The following is a 16776-nucleotide window of genomic DNA, read 5'->3' on the forward strand; positions in this document are numbered from 1 at the left end:
ATGATGTTGTGGAGAGAGGTTTGGGCATGGTCACTGATGTTGAGGAAAGGGTTGGACAAAGCAATGAAAGTGACTCATGGTTTTGTTCTAAAGTTTGACATATGGCCAAGAAGTCATTGTCCACTAAAAAGCTGGACACAACCACAAAGTCATTTTTAAGAAATATTAGGTGGTAAACCAATATGAAAAATGAAAAAAAAACTGTCTTTAATTATTTAATGGGTAATTAGAGTGGTCAGTGATTGAGTGCAAAAGCAATAAAACTTGTCTGTGATTAAACAAAAGTTGCTTGTATTTTAAATTTTGTGTTATTAGTAGGGCGATTTTTTTGTAACCTAAAAAATGCAAAAAGTGACTTTATTTTTGCGAAAAAGTAACTTTATTTAACGAAAACAAGAAAGCGAAAGAAAAAGCTGCAATTCATCATAAAAAAAAACCAAAAATTTAAATTGGCTTCAATTTGTGCTGAAATTATAATTGCACATTCAAATTACCCACATGTAATGTTTTACATTCTCTGGCAGAGTTTTTGTCTATCAAACACTTTAGCTGTTGCTGGGAAAACAAGTGGTTAAATATAACACAATTTGTTTTATCGAAAAAATTACTTTACAAGTTTTTGGGAACACACGCGATACAAACAAGCATGGGCTGGTGCAAACTTAAAATCCGTACCATAGTAGAAGATATATTAAAAGTCTTGGCATTAGGCCTACATAGAATGTAAATTCATCTCTACAGTAACGATGAAAGTAACCTAAAAACACAAAAAGTGACTTTTGGTAACTTCCTAAATATTGACCCCACAACCATGAAATTTAGGTTCTACATTTCTTTTGTTAATTGGTACAACCAAAAAAAAAGTAACTAGTAACAAAAAATCGCCCTAGTTATTAAAGTTGTATATTACACTAAAAGTTAAACATTACACGTTTATGGGGGCCACATTTGGTCAAAAATGTGTTTTTTGCAATTTTTTATAAATTAAATGTTTTAGACCCCGAAACCCTCTGGAAGTTAGATAGGAAACCATGGATTCTGCTTCTTTAAAGCCAAGTTTGAGCGTTCTAGGCCTACCGCTTGCTGAGGATTAGCCAGATTGGCCGATTTTGACCCGGCGGGTGGTACCGGCCCACTGCTAGGGTGTCAAATGTAGACCAATCTCAACACAACTTGGTAAGGTGTCATTTTTGACCACAATGCAGAGGTCTAAACAAGAAAAAGTTTAAAAATTAAAATATATTTTTTTTTGGACCACCTTATTCCGAGAGTGAGCTTGATAAACTTTTGGATACAAGCTTCACATGAGTATCTACAACTGTCTCAGAAAACTTTGAAAATAACTTTACCTTCTGCGACATCTTATCTCTGTGAATGTGGATTTTCTGCACTGGCTATAATGAAAATAACGTATCGTTTTCAACTTGAAGTCAAAGATGAACTCCGATTGAGTCTTTCAAGTATCACACCTCGTTAGGATATGCTGTGCTCAAATGTGCAAGCTCAAGGCTCGCATTAAATGTAGCATTCTTTCTAATACTAACTACTGTTTATGACATAGCAAGCAATAAGTGACATTTGTTCGTTACAAGGGGAGGGGAGTAGTGGTCCGTGAGGACCGTGACTGAGACCAGCTGAGACACAATTCTTTTTAAGTGGTCCTTGAACCTCAAAAGGTTGAGAACCTCTGTTATAGAGTGAAGTTAAAAAATCTATAATTTGCAATGCATCTACTCTACATCTTTAATAACATTTATGATAACAATTTTTAGAAGCAAGTTTAAACTGTATTTTTGTTCATAGATATAATTAAAAAGTCTCAGCTTTTTCTTGATTTTAAGTTCAAGACTTTTGCCAATATCCAACATGGCAAACCTATTGAAAGGCAAATCCTTAGCGGCAACTGTTAGGAAAAATCTTCAGGAAGAAGTCGAAAATATGAAGAAAGTATTGTCAGATTTTAAACCATGTTTAGCAGTTATTCAAGTAAGCATATAAGCCTACATATACACTGATGATACCCGAATGAACTCCATGTCCACACGGTTAATGTTTGGACATGGAGTTCATTCGGTAATCATCAGTGTATATGTAGGTCCAGTTGTTTATAATATTTTGCAACCGAACAATAACAGAAACACATATGTTTTGTAAAGTATTCCAAGTATTCAGTCACTCATGGAACCTCTTTCATTTTCTTTCAAAACTTTGCAATAATTGTTTGTGAGAACCTTTTTACTCAAAGTAAAGTCTTCATGGTGCCTCAAAGCTCTGCAGGTGGAAAATTTTTTATGAGGACAAACATAAAAAAACAAAGTGGTGACTTAAAAAGCAAGCTATAAAAAATGCTTTCTCCCTGGAGCATGTGTTAAGGCAAATTTTCGTTAATGAACATAAATATTGAAATATTCAATTTTGTAATTGAAGCGTGTAATTAATTACATTTGGAAGTATTTATAATTTAAAAATTTTAAAGCAATGTTGTTAAAAATTTTGATGGTGTAATTGTAATGTAATTGAGTCTGAAACTATGTAATTGATCAAACTTTGATCATGACTTTCACTTCCATTAAGTACATATCATATCCCAGATATCTAAATTTCCTATCCCCATTTAAATACTGCACGTTTCTCAAGTTTATGTGTTTATTGGTTATTAATAAGTTCATTGGTCGGAAACTAAACCTATGACATGTAGGAATAAAGAAAAAAACAGTATTTATGTCAATGTTGCTACTTTCCGATCAAGCATGAACAATTGAACATTTCAGTCATTGAGTCATTGACTGGATTGGTGCCATATGTGAAGTTCATAAATTGAGTTTTAGGTTGGGAATCGTGAAGACTCAACTGTTTACATCAGAATGAAACTGAAAGCTGCAAAGGAAATTGGAATTTCCACTCAACATATCCAATTTCCTCAGACAACCACACAAGATGAAGTCCTTGATAAGATTAAACAACTTAACAATGATTATGGTTTGTGTTTTTATTATTTTATATAAGATCATTTTAATAAGGGTTAGAAAAGATTAATCATAATCATGCCTGTAAATTGTAAAACTGGTTGATCTATTACAATTAAAAGGAGAAAATAATTTTGAAGCTTATTATTCCTGCTTTGAAACAAAAAAGATCATTCCGATACATTGTCGTTTACATTGTCTTTTAAGTATGCCTAGATACTTATACATCGAAAGTGTAATCACATTATTAAAGGTTACCTTTTACTTCCATCGTCACTTTGATGTATACCAGTGAGTACTGAAAACTGACAACAGTGAATTGGGTTTTCAAGTCATAAACAATATTTATTGCAATGCTTCTTTTCAGAGTTCACATGAAAATAAAAGCTATGCACTGCTACTATTCGGCGAGTCCGATTCGGAGAGTTCCCTATTCGGAGACAGCCTTTTTCGGAGAGTTCCCTATACGGATATTTTTTTAAATTTTTTTTTAAAATTATTATTAATTTTAAAAATTAATGATTTAAAAATTACAGGTTTACTCTAAACTGCCACTTAGGTTTTAACTTCATCTTTTATGGCAAACGCTATTTGGCAACGGTCTTTTTTAGTTGACACGTTTTCGCTGAGACTTTATCTCATTAACCCCTATTGTTAATCATGAAAACTGTTGTTTTGATGTAAAACACTTATTTTGAACGAACCCAGACAACAAAATTCGTCATTTTTACATTGATTCGAACGTCTGCAGACGTTGAATCAATGTAAAAATGACGGATTTTGCCGTCTGGGAAGGCATTCAAAGGTAAACACTGGATAAAATGCAAGAATGCAAAGGAAACGATATTGTGGAATAAAATACAAAATTTTCTAAATAAACAGAAGAATCGGACATACATCTCTCTGTTATCATTTTTAATGTAAAAATTTCTTTTTGTGGTCCCTTTGTCTGGAACAAATAAAAACTGTGCTGTTGAAATTTCCGATTGTAGTTTTGGTCTCAAGTCTCAATCTCATCATCATGATTCGGAGTAAGATGTTTGTTAGGTGATTCACAAGGCTAATTGTTCTGTGGAGTGAGCATTCTGTTGCTCCGGTTTTCTTTGGTAAAGTTATGAATATGAAACGTACCATATCACTAGGGTCTTTCCGGTGTCATAAATATAATTTAAGATCTCAGTGGTTAGGTCTAAACCCCACTCATCTAAAGCTTCGAGAATTTCAACTATAAAAGAAACGATATTGTGGAATAAATACAAAATTCTCTACTGCAAATAAACAGAAGGCGTCGTTGGATTTAGAATTTTGTAATAGTTGAGGATTCTAATATATTCTAAGTTTGCATGCAGAAGGCGACGCAGGATACATGTCAATTTTATCTGAGCAAACATTAATGGTTCAAAAATAAATTTAATTCGCTTTTTAGTTTTAAGATCTCAATGGTTAGGTCTAAACCCCACTCATCTAAAGCTTCGATAGTTTCAACTATAAAAGAAACGATATTGTGGAATATCCTAGTATGCGTATCCTAGTCTGCTAAAGTTCTCTTTTCTACACGATTTCAACGTTTAGCGATGTTAAAACGATGTAGAAACGGCAATTTCTGCTGGTCGGGATAACTAGGCTACGGTATTTCAACGTTTAGCGACGTTAAAACGATTGGCCACTTTTGGTTATCTGTTACTACAATGTAAAAACGAACTGTTAGGCTAACTGGGTTCTTGGAACAAATTTTACTGGTCGGGATAACTAGGCTACGGTACCCGATAATTTCCTTTCAATCCAAGCTGTAGGCCACACATTTGTTGATCCAAACTGCCGGTAATCATTTTAACTATTCAAAAGTACTAACTTATAGACATAAACATGATTTTTTTTAATTGTAACATTTTTTTTTTATTTTCCCTTCATATCTTAAATTTTTCTGAAGGTGTTGCGGCGTGCCAAATTTCTTTGAACTCAATCACTTACTTCGGTCACAAGCACGTTTTAACGTTTGCGTTTTGTCGCTTCTACCTTTTTTTCGACCTTTGCTATGTTGACGTGTATTGTTTTTGATATGATGCCTGGTCACAAATAAAAACAACTGAACTGACATGACGAAGTTTCATTAAATTGTTCAAACATTTTATTTCTATTTTCTCTGCACGATTTCAATGTTTAGCGACGTTGAAGCGATGTAAAAACGGCAATGATAAATAGGCTACGATGCCCAATAATTTTCTTTTTTTTCTGCACGATTTCAACGTTTAGCGACGTTAAAACGATGTAAAATCGGCAATGATAATTAGGCTACGGCACCCAATATTTTTCAAAAAAATTTTCAAAAAATCTCCGAATAGGAAACTCTCCGAAAAAGGCTGTCTCCGAATAGGGAACTCTCCAAATCGGACTCGCCGAAACGGGCCATTCCGGTACTAAATATAAGTGAAACGAAACATTGAAATAAATCATCTCTCCAATAACAAACACTGAAAGCAAAATGTACATGAATACTTTAGGTTTAGGTCTTTCTGAGCAAACTAACAATAAAAATAATAATAATTCCAGATGTTCATGGTATTTTGGTCCAATTACCAATGGACAGTGAATATTCGATCGATGCAGATGTTGTTACCAACAGTGTTCTTCCATCAAAAGATGTCGATGGCCTGCATGTTGAAAATGCGGGGAAACTTAGCAGAGGAGGAATATCTGGAGAAGCCTTTTTGCCGTGCACTGCTCGGGGTTGCATCGAGATGATTAAGGATGCTGGGATTCAAGTAATCTTTTTGTTTGTTTTGACAGTTGGAAAAAATCATGATTTTTTTAAAAAAATCAAAAAAATCGGATTTTTTTGATTTAAATCGGATTTTTTTGATTTAAATCAGATTTTTTTGATTTTTTTCTATATAAAAAAGCGTCGAGTCTACTTGGGGGAAGAGATCATATTAGTAAGATAGCAGAATTATTTTTAACCCCTTGATTGATTGAAAGGCTTTGCTTTGCAAGTGTTTAATCATTGTTATTATCATATTGTAGGCCAGCCTGTCTGGGTCTGCTACTATTCAGTGAGTCCGATTCGGTTAGTCCGATTCGGTGAGTTCCTAACCTCTAACCCCTAACCCTAAAACGGCAATGATAAATAGGCTACGGTACCCAATAATTAAAAAAAAAATTGAAAAAATCCCCCGTTAAGGGGTCAGACTCACCGAATCGGACTCACCGAAACGGGCCATTCCGAGCATGTCTATTGCACATGGGTGTGATATGTTGCTTTATACTAAATCATAATGTGCATATCGAGATTAAGGTACGTCTCAGACTGTCATCTCACTACACTAAGATCTTTCCTTACGTTTGAGCACACATCACTTTGCTTTTTTGCTCAACTGATGCATAGCCTACAACCAGACTTTTCGCAAAGAAAGTTTACCGGTGTATAATAATTATGTTACCGACGTACCATACCAAAACAATAAAAGTTCAGATGACACAAAATTGCAGTTTATTTTGCATTGAGAAGTTTGTACATAAATACAAGCTCGCCAGCTTTTGCAGTGCCCAATCGATTTCGAACTTCTGATTGAACCAGACAGGAAAAAACTCGCTCAAAAAACTATGTTTAGTGAACAACACCGTTTGTGAACTGCCAAGTAAACTAAGTTGCCTTTTAAAGCATGCATAGCCTATAGCCTTAAGTATTTAAATATAACTTTTGTATTACAGAGAAGCAGTGAAACGTTTGTTGATGTATTTATTTTTATTTTAGCAAATAAAAAATCATTTGATTTTTTTGATTTTTATTGTTTGATTTAAATCATGATTTAAATCAATGATTTAAATCATTTGATTTAAATCAACCAACCCTGTTTGACACGTTATTTCTTCTATTTCTTAAAATTGCTCTTTTTGTGTGAGTACCTTGGCAATGATAGTGTGGATGAAATGAAGGGTATCCGCTCCCAAACTGGCTCCCATTTAAATTTTTTTTTAATGTCAGTGTCAAGCTGCAATATTTCTGGTACAATCTTTTAAATACCTTGCACCACCAGTCTTGTTTTCATATGCTGTTTGACTGTTTCATTAAAAATGTGCGGCAATTGAAAGAGACCACCAATGGTAAAGTTTTAATCTTCCAGAACCCACATACCTTAGGGCAGTGGTTCCCAACCTTTTTTGTCCTGTGGACCCCTTTGGTCGATATTCAAATCTAAATTCTCCCTCCTACAACTTTAGTTTGTTAAAAATTCGTTCACATTAATATTTTAATCTAAGTTTTGGAAAATAAACAATACTTTCACTAGTAATAAGCTTTTCAGCCTCTATTATTCCTTTTCTCACTAAATAATTTAATTATTGAAGAACGTTGCTTAAAATTATTTTATTCAAAAAAAATATATAAGAGTCAACGTATTTAACAGTTTGTGTGAAGCTTGTGATCTTTTTGTCTCGACAACTCATGAATGTGGTGGAAGAGTATTGGAAAAAGCACAACGAATATCATTCTCAACGTATAATATGAATTCTCTGTTTTGTTTTCATTTGCAAAAGAGTTGAAAAACCTGATTCGCATAGATAAGTGGAAGCAAACGGAAGGATACTTCGAATAACTTTCTCTGCCACTTTGGGATGGGAATTACACATTAATCACCACCATAGGCGCCGACTTTTCAAAAAACCTTGGGGGGCGAGAAAGATGATGACGCCATAACCATCACGCTACTTTACTCAATTAAAATAGTCTTTGATTAAGCTTACTGTCTTGTTTATATTGACACCGTGGTCGCAAACTGAATTTATTAGAACCGCTGCTTGAAACGATTAGTTTTACGCATGCAGTACGCCTAGTCATAAAAATTTTGATATTGTTAGCTCATAATTGGAACAGTTGGAAAACAAGCCGATTCATTTCCTTTTCGTGCGAGTGAATAACAACGATCAAGACAGTGAAGTTATCGAAATAAAACGCAAAAAATCATGATCTCAAGCAGAGTGGAAACCCGCTACCCTCGTTTCGCTCGTCTTGCGAATTATTGTTCATTGCCAAAGTAGATCATGGAGTGTGAAATGACGTCGGGCGGCTATGATACTGTTGATGATTATTATAATCGTTCTTGTTACGTAACATTCCATGATCGTTGAAGTCGATGTCAAAACCTAAGCGGGCGCATAAAACAATGATGCCAGGTTGGCTAGGTGATATTAGCTGTCGTTAATGCAGGCAATATCTGCGGCCAAGACCATTAAACATTTTTTTTTATCGGTTTTCGATTTAATTCTGACACATTGCGAACAAAACAATGCGTTCTGTTGAATCATAATTGATCTCACAGCAGGAGACCTCGTTGAAAATGCCGCGTCTAATTTAGCTGGTTTACTTAATATTGCCGTGAATAGTTATGTGACTATTCCAGCAGCGTAAGTTATTCTACGATCTACTTTGAAATTTCCAATGCCAATAGGTCTTAGATAAACCATCGAATCATAATGGTGGTGTCGGGAATAAGCTATTCGGCTTATACAAGGGAAAAGGAAATATCACCGATTTTCAGTTCAAAAGTAGGGGTTCGACTTATACACGAGATCGACCTATACTCAGTGGCGCCGCCAGACCTTCAACAATGGGGGGGGGCAAAATATTGACAGTGCAAGACAGTAGCGTAGTCAGGAATTTTAAAAAGGGATGTTGACGGCCGACGGGCGAAGCCCGATGGCGTGTTCGCCGAAGGCGACACTTAGCGGCGGGGGGTCTGGATGGCCTTCCCCAGAAAATTTTGAAAAATTATATTCAGTTTGGTGTATTCTGAGAGCATTTTCAACAAAATTGTGGGTATGAATATGCCTGTAAAGTGGTGCTGTCCGGTGGCATAGCAAAAAGATAAGATCATGTTTTCTTCGGCATTTCTCGGAAATAAAGCTAAGTCTTTATAGTTCAGGCCCTTAGGGGCAAAAATGAGCATCTTTAGGCTAAACGTGTTACACGTTGTTTTTTTCCATTTTTTTGTAGTTGATGAATCTAACTTAAATTTTAGTGGGTGCCGCAACTTTTTGGGCCACGTGATCACCCCCAAATCGGGGATTCCCCCCAAGTCAATTTTGAGCTCTTTTCACGGCATTTTTATGCAATTAGATACGTTATTTTTTTACATTTGGACTGACTGCCACTACAAAATACACGAGATAAAAATCACACAAAATTATGTTATTAATGACGTCATTGTGACGTCATGTATTAATTTTTTGCTTGTTTTTTTCTTATTGTAGTCGCTTGTTTGTTGTTGGTGTTACTTTTTTGGTTACAATAAGTTACCAATGGTTTTTCAACTGATTTGATTAGTATTGAGTGTCAGTACTAACATATTCAAAATCTTAAGGAATCCAACTTTCGGAAAGTGGTTATTTTCAAGATAGCTTCCAAGATGGCCGCCAAACCATTGAACAAACAGTAAATTGACCATAACTCGGTCATTATATGACCAAAACATGTAGTTTTGGTGTCTATATCTAGGTTTTTATACCCTGTGAAGTCAATGAGACTATTCTCAGAATTGTTGAATTATCTGATAGCCTATAAATTCAATATGGCCATCCAAGATGGCTGCCAAACCATTAAAATAACAGTAAATTGACCACAACTCGGTCATCCTATGACCAAAACATGTAGTTTTGGTGTCTATATTTAGGTTTTTATACCCTGTAAAGTCAATGAAACCATTCTCAGAATTGTTAATTCATCTGATAGCCTATAAACTCAATATGGCAATCCAAGATGGCCGCTAAACCATTAAAATAACATAGTAAATTGACCATAACTAGGTCATCATATGACCAAAACATGTAGTTTTGGTGTCTATATCTAGGTTTTTATACCCTGTGAAGTCAATGAGACTATTCTCAGAATTGTTGAATTATCTGATAGCCTATAAATTCAATATGGCAAACTAAGATGGCCGCCAAACCATTAAAATAACAGTAAATTGACCATAACTAGGTTATCATATGACCAAAACGTGTAGTTTTGGTGTCTATATCTAGGTTTTTATACCTTGTGAAGTCAATGAGACCATTCTCAGAATTGTTAAATTATCTGATAGCCTATAAATTCAATATGGCAATCCAAGATGGCGGCCAAACCAATTAAAAATGTACAATAACAATGTATTGTTTATTAATAAACCCGGTAAATTTCTTTATATATTTGGGTTAACTGAGCAGGCATAAAGAGCTCATACGATGTGGTCATGTAGACTCTTGACATAATCAGCGTAAAGAAAGCAAATGGATCAAGTATTAATAATGCTCATCGCTGTCACTCTCGATGTCATCGTCTGTAATTATGTGATTGCTTTATGGACACATGAACCAGTTTGGCATGGTCCACATCCAGCATGGTATGGTAGCACATATCTCCGGCAACTACAGTGAGGTGAACACGATTCGCAATTGCAGTGATCATTTTCAGTAGGTTGTCCGGGGCAGCTTTCATGTCCGTCATGATTGGAACCATCTGATTATTGTCTACTTTCCATCCCCAGTCTAGAGCATCCATCATACCATCGCAAGTAGCCTACCCATCCTGACCATAATCTGGTAGTAAACTCTGAGGCAGTGGAATTTGATAAAGGATGATGTAGGTGGCAAACGTTCAGGGTGAACAAAGGATTTGGCTGTTTTAATTTTCTTGACCAATGTATTGTATCGCTGTGTTTCTAGGTTACTACTGCCATCGTTGCCAAACATAACGGTCATAGCTTTGTTTCCAAGATCCTTAATGATGTGGTCTGTCTGATTTGGGAGAATAAAGCAATTTGCACATTCTTTGATTATTGGTTGACTTTTCACTAGTTTCTTGAAAGCATCTTCTTCCCGATACCAAATATCCTTGACGTTGAATCACAACCGGTGAATGAAGAGGAGCTGTAAGCATAATTATGTCTGGTCCGATGATTGCTTTAAGTTTGTTGATGTCGTGTATCTTGGTTGCGTAAGCCTTTTCGGAGCGAAAGTAGAGGTCTTTAATGTCTGGGTCAGTGTCAGCATAGCGCAGTATCAATATTAAAAGGTCCGTGTCTTCACCAATTAAAGTCGTACTATGTCGATGAGGGCTGTCCATCTGCCGTCTTGACGATGTCAACATCTGCATCACCTGGAGCGTTCATCACATTGCAGCTTCTATTCCTCAGTTGAGCAGAAATTAATCCTTCCTTTTGTTGGAAGCTCGAGGCAAGAACTGCTTCTTCTTTCCAATGAACTGGGTGTCTACAGTAAAGTGAACAACCGGGTGGACGTTCATGCTGCGTCTTTGATGGGTATTGTCTTTGATAGACGGCCCACCATATCCATCAAAGACCACCGTTGCTAAGCGATAATGACGAATGGTAAAATCTGCATACGACTCTGCAATAGACCCATAACTGTCTTCAGTTTGCATGGCACTCGATGCAACAAGAACCCTCCATCAAGGACGTAGTGATCAGTTTTCAAGGCAGATTCTTTCACTACTTCATAATCGGCTGACATCACACTGCTGGCATGTTCTGTGATGGCAGTAGCTATTTGAGGCTTATCTTCTGCAAGAAACAGGGTCTGGATGTTACGTGGCTGTCACAAGTAATACTCGTCTTCCTCTCAACTGGTCTGAGTTTTTGGGAAATGACAGCAACAAAACTGCGTTATATCAACTGGTTCAACAAGCTGTGATAACTTCAGTCGATTCAAACTTGTTTACGATTGTTGTAACATCGTTAGATACAGCTCTTAACAATCAAACATTGGACATGTCTGAGGTTTCCCCATGTGATCACGAAGAGGCAGACACCCGTATGTTTCTCCATGTGAAACATGGAAAATTCGATGCCATAGTCAAAACAGTAGATACTGATGTGGTAATTATTGCAATTTCGTGTTTTGACAAGTTAGAAATCTGTAAACTATGGGTTGAATTTGGAGTTGGAAAAAAAAATCGCTTCATTCCAATCCATGATATTGTTTCATCTTCACCTCAATCTCCGATGATTTGCGCTTCTTTACCTTTGTTTTATGCTATCACAATCTGTGATACTGTTTCGTCTTTGGAAAAAAAGGCTTGGGATTGTTGGATGCTTAATCTTACCGCAATGTGTGGCTTATTTAACTCTCTGAATTTCTCAAGCTCACCTAGTTCTATAAATGACATACAAAAGTATGTCATAGCTCTTTATGGCAATGGTCCTACTATTACGGATGTAGACGAATGCCGTTATATGATGTTTACCAATGGTTGCACTATTGAAAAGCTGCCACCAACGTCAGCTGCTCTGATGCAACATACACGCAGAGCGATACATCAAGCTGAAATACGGAAATCAAGCCTCGTAAATGTTCAGCAACTACCTTCTCCTTTAGCTTGGGGTTGGAAACATAATGATGCAAATCAGCTTGTTCCGTTTTGTCAGTCTACTTGGTGCTCTCGATGTTCCTGTAAGAAAAAATCCATAGAATGCACAAGTCTTTGTTCATGCGAGTACGAAACATGCAATTCGACCACAAAATATCCAATCCTCTCTGATGTTTCATCTTCAATCCACATTGACGTTTCATCTCCAATCCACACTGATCATTCAAGAAATGCTTTTGACTTTCTAAACTCTATCTTGTAACTTGAAAAAACTTGTCGTACACGAATTTTTTTAACATGAAATTACTTATGGTAGGAATTTAACATCGAAAACCGCTAGTTTTTTCATCTTGAATTAATAGTGTTAAGACTTTGACATTGCATCATCTGGGGTCGTGTATTAATTTGATTTGTAGATCATAATTAGGCCTACATATCATTTTAAATTTTAAAGTGGCATGACCAAAAGGGAAATTCACCCCTGGTAGCTGCTCATCTGGTTATTCCCTTGATGACGTCGTTATTGCGTCATACTGTACTGGAATTATTGTTATTGCTTGCAATTGTAAAATTTTAAGCATTTGCAAAACTTATAATGAGAGTATTTGATCGCTTTTTTCGGAATAAACTTACCTTTGGTTCCTGAATTTGAAGTTGTCTAGTTTTAATAATGTAATGATGACGTCATAAAAGATGCAATCATGACGAAACTACTTTTAGGAATTGTGAAATGGTTTTAGTAACCGGTACTCCAACTAAAACCAACAGCAAACGACCAAAATAGGTTAAAAAAGCAAAAAAATATATGTGATGACGTCATATTGACGTCATCAATCAAATTATTTTGTGTTTATTTAGTCTCACTTATTTGTATGTGCTTTTTAAGTTAAAATGTGCAAAAATCAAATATGTAATTGCACAAAAATGACTTAAAAAGAGCTGAAACGTGATTTCTGGGGAAATCCCCGATTTGGGGGTGATCACGTGACCCAAAAAGTTGCGGCACCCACTAAAATCAAAGTTGGGTTGATCAACTGCAAAAATATGCAAAAAAACAACGTGTAACACGTTTAGCCTAAAGATTCCCCTAAGGGCCTGAACTATTATATTTTCTCGTTGCTAGTTCCAGGCTGAGATATTTGAATGTTTGGTATTGGCAAAACTCGCTCTTTTAATGCAGTTTCGTTTAAAATTAGACAAACTTTGTTTTAGAGACATAGGTTGATTGCTTGTTTTTTTTTTGCGAGTTTATTACAGTTTTATTATTTATCAATTTTCTCCTAGGTTGATCTAAAAAGCGATCTTATTCCCATAAGTCACTAACTTTTATGCTTCAAAGTCAACCCACAGTTTAGAAAACGTAACGTCATAGATGTCATGCATCTTGATGAGCGCCAAACAAAAAGCTTTGAGACAATGAAGTTACTTTATTTCTGATGTATTCAAGTTTTGAATAACGAATAGCTGTTTAGACGCTAATCCTTGCACAGTTTGACATGAAGTTACATCATAGGCTAAAGCAGGGCTTCCCAAACTTTTTTGCTCGCGACCCCTTTTAATCTCCTAAAATTTTCCGCGACCCTTTACTGTTAAAAGAATAAACAATGCGAAATATACGTTTGTGATATTTATTGAAGGTTTAATTTAAACGAAAACCAAAAACAAGCTATCGTACTCGAAGCCTACTACTTGTAGGCTAGCATGCTAGAAACAAAACCAAAAAGTAAATACAGTAATATATTTATTTATTCAGTGTGATGGTTGCGACTGCTCTCTGCCACAAAGCAGGTCTAGCCGTCGCTCGATGTTTGTCAATAGGCGGTTTCAATGTTACTTACGCTGGAACGGTGTTTTAGTAACGTTGAAAACACTGACACGCACATATACGTGGAGATTAACGGCAGCAGTGCGGTTCGCTCTAACGTTCGGCTAAGCCAAAAAGTGTGAAACTTTTTTCCAGAAAATTTAAGCCACAACTTAGAGTCAAAAGATAGATCTGCAAATTATTTCTGAGATGTGAAAGAGAGGTGCTCGGTACTTTGTTTTTGTATTGCAAATGGGTTTTGGATCCAATCTGAATTGGTATTGTTCAATTCTAGAAGAAACTACTTTTTAAACTCTTTACAGTCTTGACAAGTGTCGATAACCAGAGGCTTAATAACGCTTGATTCCACGCCATTGTTAGCCAAAAACTTTTCAGTAAATGAGAATATTTTAAATGAATCATTTTCAATCTTTTGTTTCTACATGTTTAATTTTTTGATGAACGCTCCAATTTTAGATTTCAATGTAAAAATATAGATGTTTTCTCTTTGGAAGGACAAATTATATTCATAACTTTTTTCAAGCAAACCTGATAAATAGCATAAGTTGAAAAGCCTTTTCTAAAACGTCTTTACAAAAACGGCGGACAAAGTCTCAAATTTTTTTCAGTTGAAAAATCACGACTTAATTTTTTAACACTAATAACTTTTTAAAGCATTGGCTTCAGTTATGAAATCCACGTTTACAATGCAGCAAAGAGGGTTTTAAACTCTTATTCCATATTTCACTATATAAGCTTACAAAATGCGGGTAGCCTATTGAGTGCACGACTGTTAATAAAGTAAATAACTTTCACAGTATCTTGCGCATAAGCGTTAATATGCAGTGCTTTGTGTAAAATTTGTATACTTTCTGCGACCCCCGAAGTTTGTTACGCGACCCCTGAAGGGGTCGCGACCCCTACTTTGGGAAGCCCTGGGCTAAAGCGTTTCGTGCAAACAATGTATTAACATCCGTAAATTCAATTTGGAAGGTTGAAACCCACAAACCTCCCTTCCTTGGCTACGCCACTGGTGCAAGACATGCAATACAGTGATATATTATTTAATTTCTCTTGTTTTCTACTGCTATTGTCTACTGCAATATAGCCTACCAAAAGTCCCACCATTTTGACATGTCTGATCTGTTGAAAAAATAAAATTTAGAATAAATCACAGTTTGATTCCGTATGGGACTTGCAACTGCAATGGCTAGCGAAATTCTGCGTAGCTTTTTTCCAGATTAAAAAACCATTTTTTACAAATGCACTTTCTGATTATCCAACAGTCTGTTAGTTAAATATGCCTCATGATTTTGACTAGTCTGTTAGTTGACAGAGAAATTATCAAATACTGTACTGAAACGCTGTGAAAACAAAAACCAAGCAAGAGACAATCTGCTGAACAGCCGGTAACAATTGTTACGTGACAGGCAGCAGGCGAAGTACGTGAATAGAATCACAAAATCGTAATAATAACAGCAGCAAGAAGAGTAAGTTTTAAATAAATGAGAAAGCTTTTACCCCAGCTGCCCCGCCTACCCCCCTCTGCCGGCGCCACTGCCTATACTCGAGTATATATATATACCGGTATGGTAGTGCAGGAGTGTAGGCTATATAGATGGAGTCTGCTACTATTCGGTGAGTCCGATTCGGTGAGTCCGATTCGGTGAGAGCCTTTTTCGGTGAGAGCCCTATTCGGTGAGTTTTTTTTTTTTAATTATTGCGCGCCGTAGCCTAATTATCATTGCCGTTATAGGGTTAGGGATAGGGGTTAGGGGATAGAGGTTAGGGGATATGGGTTGGGGGTTTTTGGGGTTGGGGATTTTTGTGTTTTTTTTTTGAATTTTTGTTTGAAAATTATCGGGTACCGTAGCCTAATTAAAACCCCTAACCCCCTAACCCAAAAACCCCTAACCCAAACCCCCCAAAACCGCAAACCCCAACCCCCAAAAACCCCCAAACCCAAAAAACCCCAACCCTAAAAAACCCCAACCCCAAAAACCCCCAACCCCAAAAACCCTCAACCCCCTAACCTCTATCCCCTAACCCTATAACGGCAATGATAATTAGGCTACGGCGCGCAATAATTTAAAAAAAAATCTCACCGAATAGGGCTCTCACCGAAAAAGGCTCTCACCGAAAAAGGCTCTCACCGAATCGGACTCACCGAATCGGGCCATTCCGATATAGATGAGGGTATATTGATAAGTGTATGAGATGAATATATTTTCACAATATATACATCAATACAGTGCTTATTGAAGCAAAACATGGGTGACAGTTTTGAAAATTGCATTTTTTCTTTAAACTATATTCAGGTAATTGTTCGTTGTGCCGAAGTAAAAGTTTTGAATACGTTTATTTGCGGTGATTCAAACTTAATTTTCAAATTTAATGATTTCTTGTCAATTGTAAACTTTATGTACTTGTTGAGCAATATGCAAAGCTCACGAGACAAAACAGCAGGAAGAGCTGTTTTAAACGGTCAATTTTTTTCATTTTGCGTGTAGCATTATTATAATCGTTCTTATTACGTAACATTCCATGATCGTTGAAGTCGATGTCAAACCTAAGCGGGCGCATAAAACAATGATGCCAGGTTGGCTAGTAGGCCGTTGCGTTTTGAGGTCAATTTTTAAAAAATACAA

The 16776-nt window shown here is 36.2% G+C and overlaps 1 protein-coding gene across 1 annotated transcript in view; it reads left to right on the plus strand.

Moving 5' to 3' along the window:
* Positions 1-1865: 1865 nt before the first annotated feature.
* LOC145768631 (C-1-tetrahydrofolate synthase, cytoplasmic-like) overlaps positions 1866-16776 on the plus strand; it is a 37380-nt gene continuing 22469 nt past the window's right edge. Inside the window, exons 1-3 of the mRNA XM_082580181.1 lie at positions 1866-1986; positions 2829-2979; positions 5517-5728. Of these exons, the coding sequence (XP_082436307.1) occupies positions 1867-1986; positions 2829-2979; positions 5517-5728 (483 nt within the window). The 5' untranslated portion in view covers position 1866. The remainder of the gene's footprint in view (positions 1987-2828; positions 2980-5516; positions 5729-16776) is intronic.

This window comes from Aplidium turbinatum, chromosome 1 (genome assembly GCF_918807975.1).
Source record: "Aplidium turbinatum chromosome 1, kaAplTurb1.1, whole genome shotgun sequence".
In the NCBI taxonomy this organism is placed as follows: domain Eukaryota; kingdom Metazoa; phylum Chordata; class Ascidiacea; order Aplousobranchia; family Polyclinidae; genus Aplidium; species Aplidium turbinatum.